Here is a 10,000-nt window from a genome sequence, read left to right on the forward strand (position 1 = left end):
CCTTTAAAATTACACATCAAGATTGTGTTCAGCTTAGCTTCAATTGTCAACTTTCAATTTCGATTGTTGAGTTGAATTGATCATAAAATTTGCCACAAATGTTTCATTTTCCAATTCACTAGAGTTAAGTCTAGCTTATATCAAAGTTAAAAAAAAAAAGAGTTATTGAAGGTTTGATCTTTGTGAAGAATTGAAAAAAAAAAAAAAAAAAAAAGAAAGAAACTAGTCCCAGCTGAGCCACAGAGATTGTAAACAATGTCTTCATCAGTACTTACTTATAGTATATGTAAAAAACCTACAAGGAAGAATTTCGTCCCATAATGTTAAAGGAAAAATGTCAAGCCTGTAGGAATGCCACTATCCGCCTCTGATGTTCAGCGTCCAAATGCACAACTCCCCTGTACAAGCTAAAACATTTAAAGTCACTACCAAAGTCCACTTATGTCCAGGTTTGACCCTCATTAGATACACGCCCAATTTTGACATCCAACAGAAAGTGTCCCTTTAAATCTAAGGATTTGCTACCTATTTTCAACAATAAGGTAAGGGTAAAGGTCAGCATTATTTTTAGCTTTGGGTAAATGCAGCAGCTAATCTTCACTTAAAGAGTAGCATTTGGGGGACACTTTGTGACATAAATTGTCTGTATTCTGAGACACAAGTGATATTGAAGTTGGCGAAAAGAGCAAGGGGACACTTCGTGACGCTTATTGAAATCTGCGTGCATCTAATTAGGGTCAAACCTGGACATATCTCAAAGTCAGTAGATGATTTGTTCCCTGAAGCTAAGAAAACTTTTTTGGAAAAAAAGTTTGGCTGTGTGACCCTTACAAGCAGTTTAAGGTGCTGTGGTGCATGTTATGTAAAGTTGCACAGGCTGTCACCCAGTGTAAATAAAAGTGTTCCACAGCCCCTGTCTGCAAACAATTCTATTCAAAATCAAGTTGGTTTTGCCCCAGTGTCATATGAACTGACGTCAAAGCGAACTCAGCGGAGGATTTGAAACAAACTTTAAAACTGCACAAGGTAAAAAGTGGCTGAACTTAAAACAGAAGTTGAAAACATGGGTGCCTCAAATGAACAGATCTGCCAGGAAATTCTTGAAGGCCAATTTGATGGGGTAAACTTTCCTTCTTTTAACTCACATGGTAAAGTTCTACCATACATATTCTACCTTACTAGTTGGTTTTTCAGTTTATTAGGATTGGTAATGAAAAGATGAACACAATTCAAGGATCTCCCAAGCCCGCGAAACTGAAAACATGGCATACTGTCATGCTTGTACAACAGGGTAAAAGTTACTACTGGTAACCCTGCAAAATACATTAAAGACCCACACATAAGAACCTAGAATTTTCGAAGTCAGGCTGAGCAGGTTCTAATATTTTTGGCTATTTTTTCATAATTCAGGCTGATTACATGTAGTTTCTTAATAGGTTCTTATTTCTCAGAGGAACAACAATAAATTTCTATATTTTATTCATAAGATATGTAGACAGTATTGCACTGTAGCTTTTTGGAAAACATATTTCTAGAGAAAATCCAGTAAAATGCCAATCAAAGAAAACATATACACAATAGACCTAATCGGCTAACTCAATGTTGTACCCAATTCAAATCTCCCGAGATTAAGATTCTTTGTGTATTGTAGTTGCATTATAATGTACCATTCATATTTAAATGATATGGAAATACCTGAAACAAAACGTTTTTTTCCCAAAGGGTTTGAATTGGGTACAATATTGAGTTAGCCGATTAGGTCTATAACAGGAGTTTTCTCGAGGGTGATTTTTTTGTAAAAGTACCTCTTTTTCTTTGCCAGGCTTTGCAGGTTCTTACATTTTTGGGTATTTTAAAATGCCAAATTTCAGCCTGTACTAGGTTCTTATATGTGAGTTGTACTGTATGCATTATTCCCTAAAATAGAAAACTAATCCAGGCTATAAGGAGTTCTCTTTTTGCATTCTAATAATCAGATCAGAGTCAGTAATTATTACTGACTAATTCAACGTCAGGACATTTTTCCTTTACCTTTGATAATGAAAAAATAAGATCACAATATTTTTCACCCCTATCAGTACTTTGCACGCATACTGGCTTTAGCAATGTTTTGGAAACATGATTGTAACCATGCGAACCTCACTCTCTAGGAGGTGTTTCTTACTAGAAGTAAAAAGTAAAAGGAGCAAGCCATTATCTTCACTTCTTTCAAATTCCATTCAGGAAAAAGTGAATGCAAATGGAAGTCCCAAATGGGTTGAACTGTTGAACTGTGTGGCACAGCAATACACAAATAAGGAAATTAAGCAAATGTTCAGGTTTACTAACAGTCGAGGAGAAGAAGTATCATGCACAGACTACGAATTAACAAAATGGTCCAGGAGCAGCAATTCCGAAAATAGGACGCCAATATAGTCATAAACTTCCACCAGAAACCATTGCTTTTGTCTTAGAATTTATCCATCATCTAGACAGTGAAGAGTATTCATCTTATAAAAGTGGCCCCTGTGATGGAAAACAAAAATCATGGATAAGTGAATTATTAGGAGGAGGAAATCAACCTGTTTTGTGGTTCAATTAAGCAAAACAAGTCTGCCTTTTATGACAGATATACATTGTAAACAGGAATGTGAACAACTGGAGATTAGACCTATAAGCTTTAGTACAATTTTTAAGGGTTTGTCTGCGGAAAATTTCAAAATAATGGCAGAGAAGGCAAGACTCTAATATTTGCACAAAACTTGGCGCGGAGTATTTCATCGTGGTAGATAAGCTGCTAACTCGCTTAGGTGAAATGCTGAGGAGCCAATGTAAACCAGACATAACTCCAGGATTAATGAGCAAAGCAAAGACGTTAACAAATAATATATGACTGTTTCCGGTACAAGAAAATTCAGAACGAACAGGTGAAGTCAAAACCTTCATTTTGAAATGTTGGCAGTTTCGTAAAGTTCACAAATAATCTCGTTTGAGCTTTTTTTTCTCAAGGGAAAATCTCGCTCAATGAATTGGAGAACGCAAGTTGAGCTCGACGGCGGGCTTAACGCTCGACCCTTACGCTAATTGTGCTTTAACACAGCCTTTCAAAGAGATTTCAGAGTTTTAAAGTATCAATTGTTATTGAAATAACTTAGGTTATAGAAGTAAAACAATTACATACCTTAAATGAATTGATTTGGCAAGATAGTATCGACAGTAAACCGTCTCAAACCGTCAGAATCAGCCATAACTTCTGTGACAAACGGCCGGCATTGTTCGCATCTCATGGCAAGTCTACTGAAGCAAATCTGCCATTTGCATCCTAGGGTTTTTTCTACCACAAAATGCTTCATATCCTTCCGACAAAGGTTAGAAATGAGCCAGGGAACAGGACTTTTTGTGAGTCGAAATGATTATTGCGGCCATCAAAATATTCCCTGGCGCGAAACACACGTGATTCCAACTAAAATTGACTGGCGGCAAAAGATTATTATGGTATTTTTGGCCGCGCAATGCTCGAAGTTAAAAAAAAAAATCGTCTTAATTAGTCGTTGTACTATCCAAAACGTACTGTAAGTCTTACATGCACTTACCCTAAAATCATGACAATATGAAATATGAAATTCAATTCACGTCCTCCATGAATTTAGTTTATCGCACATGATACGACTGTGCTAGCATTTTCGGTGATAACTGGCCAGCCGAGGTCTTTGCCCAAAACAAATCTAAAATGACTGGCTCTGATTGGTTTTGAATTGGCCATGAATTTCAACTTGGGATGAAGCTTGTTCTAGTTTTTTTCTTTCTAATGGAAATCGTATTAATTAATTACAAAAACAACAATCCTTAATTTGCCGCAGTATTTGAAGGAGAGGTTCTGATCATTAGTACTATAAACCATCCTTCATCTTTTAGTCATCTGCATTAACCTTTTCAAGTTTCCTCATTTCTTTCTTGTCAATTTATTTAACAAGAAAAAAAAAGGGGATCAGGTAAGGCAACGAGCTCACGATTTACAAGGTTACGTTTTAGGGGCCGACCATCAAAAAAAAAGCTAAAAATAGCAAAAAGCATTTCAGAAATGCTCATAGCATGGTAATTACTGCTAGAATCATCAGTGACAGTTTAAAAGTGAACTGAAATCTGCAAAACAAATGTGAAAGCAGAATTAAAGTTAGTTGATCATGGAATAATTGTTAAATATGTTGTCTAATTAACAATTATTCCATGAGCGCGCGTTGGATATGAGATGATAGATAGCCAACGAGGCGCGTAGCGCCGAGTTGGCTCTAATCATGTCATATCCAACAAGCGCGAGTGTAATAATTGTTTTATTAAAAACGCCCCCAAAATATAGAAAACTAGACTACAATAAAAATAAAAAGGCCCAAAAAATCACGCGTATGCTTGCCGTGTTTGTAGATCATGGTATAATGAATGGCTCATAACCCATGATGGCTTAGCCCATCAAAACTCTCGAATTGCATTATCTAATGCTTCAGTTTTTAATAATATAAGACATTGCAAAAACCTTATATTTTCAATAGAAAGTAATTACATGAAAATTCTTCAGTTGAAAAGTTTAAAAATGAACAAATTATTTTTCTTTGTCTAATAAAACTTGATTCTTCAAATAGAAAAATTGTGATAAGCTATCGAGTTTGGATACAGTACGATCAAAAATGATAGTGTTACTTGATATTTTGATTTTCTGCAATCTCGCACATCACTTTGGAAATTTATGACTAGTATGCTAATTTTTCAGCTTCTTTTATGGTTTCATAACTTTGCATGATTGTATTAAAAGGGCTTAGCTACTTAAAGGTTCCTTGTGATTCAGTCTTCTTATATTCTGATAGCCAAATTGTATCATCGGTATTGCAGTGACCACAGCATTTTTCCTAGTTGTAAATTATTATTTTGTTGTTTAGTTTGCAAAATTACAGAGATAACAGTAAACTGGCCACATTTTGAATCAGTATTCCCCACAACTAGGATTGTTGCCATGACAGCAACAGCAACAAAGGAATACCAAATAACCATCATACAAAGTTTGAATATGAAAGATCCCAAACATGTTATTGGAAATCCTGACAGGAGAACATTTTTTACGAAGTAATGCTAAGGCCCTCATTTATTAAGCGAAGTAATGTTCACCAGTTTGAAGAAATGCTTTCACCATAGCGGATGAACTTACAACTGCCTCAAAAAAAAAATTTGAATTTGGTGCGCGGTTCCCGAAATGACGTCACAGTCGATTCTGGAAGCAAGTCTCTTTCTGGGCATGTCTCCCGGTCAACTTGATTGGGCGTGGCCAAGCTTGAAGCTTGATTTCGGGGTCAAAAAGTGGCGAAATCGAAAAATTATTTTAGGGACATTTATCTACGCTTTATAGAGATGCCCAAACAATAAAAACCGTGGAGGCCGTATAGACACTTTAAGAGGATATTTATGGGGGCTTAAAAAGTGACCTGTGCGATCCTGCATGAAAACGAGGCTAAAACGTTATAAGAGGCCATAACTTTATTCCAGTTCAAGGAATCTCAACCAAATTCTCCAGATGCACTAAGTAGACAACCCTGAATCCAGTATCTTAGATATATCTATTAGATGGGTCACGTGATGGACCTAGTATGGGATCGAAGCCGATAAGTCTGTATAGCGGAAATCGTGGCTTACCTCACAAGATATACCAAGTAGACAGTCCTAAGGCTGGTTAAAGTTGCTAGAACTCTTAATTGTTTTTTTTCCTTGATGAGAGTCACACGATTGACTTGGTATGGAAATGAAAGTTCCGGCCAAACCATGTTGTATGCAAAAATATCGATAGTTAATATATCACAGGAGCCGGCTCCTGTATATCATAAGTACGGTAACTAGAATAGCCACGGTATCATTATTTACAATGAAAGAGGACTGGGATCTCACTACCGTCACTACCTACTGGTCAGCTGACATTTTTTATCAAAGTAGCTATCCGCCATATTGAACTTCCAGAAGATGTAGTGCGGTAGTCATGTCTGAAAAGGTGGTGAACTGCAGTCTTGTTTGATATGTCAAGAGGGGAAAAGCGAGCAGCTTGTGCACAATCCAAGTTCACATGACAGACCGCGAGATGAAGCTTTTCAAACAGGAAGAGAAAAGTGTTCTCAAAGAACGGGAATTCCTGCTTGGTCAGCATGATGAAGGTAGGGACGCCACCACTATTAGCTGCACCAGCCCATAAACGGCCGACCCTGCTGTCTATCCTAATGCAAGCGCAGAAGGTCTTGTGGAGAAATTGAGGAGAATTTGACGGAACACGAGATCAGCACCCATTGTTTAAGGTGACGGAAAAATTTATGCGCATGGTTTTCGAGATGCTTCAGTTTATCAGAGCCGTGCGTACAGGTGACTGGAAACTACACCTTCAATCTCTTCAGGACTTCATCAAATACTTCTTTGCCCATGATCGCCTGAATTATGCTCGAATGATACCACTGTACCTTGCAGAAATGAATTGTCTCCCAATAACCGATCCTGATGGCTATATTGTTTCTCTCAGGAAACGGGGTGGTAAATAAGAACTCTAGCGTACCATTCTGTGCGCTTGGTGCAGATCATAGACTTGAACATGTAAATCGATCGATGAAAGTAAACGGAGGGCTGGTTGGAATCACGCTTAACCAAACTGCACGGACTAAGTTCTTTCTGATTGCGCCTGAAATGGAAAATCTTGCAGAGCAAGCGAAAGATATGGCAGGTTTAGTTTCCAAGATCCAAAAACGACATGACGACCACAATCCAGCTGTAGTGTTCCGAGAAGGCAAGAATGTCAAAGCGTTGATAGAGACTATTGAGACCTTCACCGACCCTTTTGCTGATAAACGCTCAGATCTCTTCAACCATGTAGCCAAAGTTGTAATGCTGACAACGTCAAGGAAAATTTGTGCAGTCAGACTCTCATAGGACAGACGCTATTTCATACGTTTGCGAAGAAGCGCATTCAGTCAGGTAAGGTCAACATTTGATGTACAATTTCTACAATGAAGAAACGAAAGCTTTGTACGTGGAAGAGCAACGCGAAGAAGATGAATGTGTCGACAAAGGAGAAGCTGATAGAACTGCGGGAAAACCGGTCTCTATTTGCCAGGATGATGATGGTCTGCAGACGTCGTCCTGAGATTGACATCAAGGAGACGATAGGACTATATGAATTCTCGTTAGTACCCCGGTCGTTGTTTGCAGCGGATGGATCCATGCTGAAATGCTTTGCTAAAAGTGTGCTTATGGCCATATTAGAGACGCTCCCATCTAGATCGTCTGCTCAGAGAAATGGTGACAGCACTACAACAGATGTCACTGGACTCGATTTGAAAGTCAACATCATTTACGCTATGGCAGAGCTGCAGTGCTTGAACGAGCCAGATTTGGTGAAGAACTGTGCCCAACTAGCGGATCATTTCGTCAACACAATCGAACAAAAGTATGGAAGGAAGGACGAGGTTCGCCTTATTTTCGATAGATATGACTTACCTACGTCCTTGAAAGATGCAACGACAGACAAGATGCAAGGAGTCCAGAACGCTGTCTTCTATCGGATCACAGATTCTACTAACATCTTAAACGTTCAGATGAAGAAGCTTCTGTCACACACTAAGACGAAGAACGAACTCACCATCTTTGTCGCAGACAAGGCAATGAAGCATTTTAGGAGACAGTGGAAGGCGATTTGTCGTTGCGTGGGATAGTGAATGCAAGGCGACACGTAAAGATGTTCAATACTTACTTACACAACAACCAAGAAGAAGCAGACACTAAGGTCATACTTCATGCCGTTGATGCTACATCGGATGGTGCAGTGGAGATCCAAGTTTACTCTCCCAGACCTGTGTGCCAATGTTTCTTTTGACACAGGAAAAGGGCGCAATCATAGGGAGATCAAGTTACAGCCATGCAATAGTTCGGCTCTAGGGCAAGCTAGAACAGCAGCTCTTCCAGCCTTCCACGCACTCAGTGGAGCGGATAATACGGAATGTTTTTTAGGCCACGCGAAAACTTTGTGTTTGAAGGCATTTCTAAATGTCGATGAAGATATTGCCAGAGAGATGGAAAAGCTAGGCACTAACACTAACACCATCTGACAGAACCATCAAGGCCATTGAGAAGTTTGTGTGCGAACTATGTTCCAAATACATCTCTTAAAACAATGAACGATCTACGATGACGGTTGTTTCGTAAGAAACAAGGCCAATCATAAACCAACACAAGGTGCTCTACGTGAAGCTGTTTTAATTGCCCATTACCAAGCCATGGTGTGGAAGAACGATGTTGTCGCAAACCCTGACTTACCATCTCCTGAACAACTATGGCTGGGAGAAAAAGAACAAATCATGGCTTCCAGTGATGACTAAGCTACCACCAGCGCCAGAAGCCATTATTCAGTTGGTTGAGTGTGCATGCACAAAGCAGTGCACAAGCAACGGATGCCAGTGTCGCAGAAATGGACTGCAGTGCACAGACCTCTGTTCTTGCTCTGATACAGGAGATGAACCCTGCCAGAATGTTTTAAGTGAGATGTTAGACGATGATGATGGTAGTGAAGATTAATAAAGATTTGTGAAGATGAGTTGTAATATACAGAGAGGGTAGACGCAGTGCTAGTCTAGTTTCTAAACGTTAGATAATTTTTCGCCATCGGTATTCCGAAAAGCTTAACATTGCGTAGATATACCAAGTCCTATTATAATTTATGATTTAGGATGCAAAGCACATAAATCATATTAGTTTAGCCTCCTTTACATGCTTAATTGATGACGTGATCATTAATCATTAATTGAAACCATGTTGTTGACTTTAGAGGCCACAGCTTTTTATAAATACAGCAAGTTTGTCTGGTTTCTATATATGGGTTTAATTATCATATTATCAAGCAAAGCTTAGCAGTCTCATTTCCATATCAGGTCAATCGTGTGAATCTTGTCAGGGAAAAAAAAAACAATTAACCAGCTTCAGGACTGTCTACTTGGTATATCTCGTGAGTTAGGCCACGATTTCCGCTATACAGACATATTTTTTTTTATTTTTACTCATAGCTTATCAGCCTCGATCTCATACTAGGTCCATCACATGACCCTTGTTAATATATATATCTAATGTACTGGATTCAGGGTTGTCTACTTAGTGCATCTGGAGAGTTTGGTTGAGATTCCTTGAAATGGAATAAAGTTGTGGCCTCTTACAACGTTTTAGCCTTGTTTTCATGCAAGATCGCACAGGTCACTTTTTAAACTCCCATAAAGACCCTCTTAACGCTTTCAAAAGTGTCAACAACATTTTAGGGCTCCTTATGGTCCACTGAACATAACAAGGCTAATGACTTGCTTTCTTCATAAAAGGTCCGCGGAAATACATTAGCTCCCGACTAATACGGTCTATAGACGACATAATCAATCTCAACAAGCGCGACTGGAGTAAACGTTAAATATACTTGCTTTGATTGGTTTCTGTCAAGGATTTCAACGTCGGGGCAACTGTCATAAAGATTAATGTACATATTTCTGATTCTTGTTGCACAGGGTGTCTTCCTGTCGGAGTCGAGGACATAAACACTATACCAGATGACAGGATGACCGCAAGCTCAATCTCTGGCCCATCCCACGAACCCTTTTACGGCAGATTCAATGGAAAAAGAGGAGCGTATGGTGTTTGGTGTTCAAAACGTGTACCAGGCAGAACAGATTATCTTCAAGTTGATTTGGCCTCAGTGAAGACGGTTTGTGCAGTTGCAACTCAAGGATCTGGACGTGGATTATCAAGGGTCACCAGCTACAAGTTACAATTTTCTTTGGATGGATCATCTTTTACAACTTACAGGGAGAATAATGTTCTAAAGGTAAGAAAATTCACTGACCTAACTTTTCGAACTTATTTGCTCCATAGTTAAACTGAAAAGAATATCGGTCTGAGTACGTGTTACTGCAACGGAAGTGACGTTTTTGTTTTGTTTCGTGATGAATGACAATTTGTTTTCGTAATAAGC

General features: G+C 38.8%; 1 protein-coding gene across 3 annotated transcripts in view; it reads left to right on the top strand.

Annotated features, from left to right (window-relative positions):
• LOC138051884 (contactin-4-like) overlaps nucleotides 1-10,000 on the top strand; it is a 52,159-nt gene that overhangs the window by 23,853 nt on the left and 18,306 nt on the right. For all 3 annotated transcript variants that reach the window (XM_068898179.1, XM_068898178.1, XM_068898177.1), the window contains exon 4: nucleotides 9,537-9,853. In XM_068898179.1, coding sequence (XP_068754280.1) covers nucleotides 9,537-9,853 — 317 coding nt within the window. The remainder of the gene's footprint in view (nucleotides 1-9,536; nucleotides 9,854-10,000) is intronic.

This window comes from Montipora capricornis, chromosome 6 (genome assembly GCF_036669925.1).
Source record: "Montipora capricornis isolate CH-2021 chromosome 6, ASM3666992v2, whole genome shotgun sequence".
NCBI classification, from domain to species: Eukaryota; Metazoa; Cnidaria; class Anthozoa; order Scleractinia; family Acroporidae; genus Montipora; species Montipora capricornis.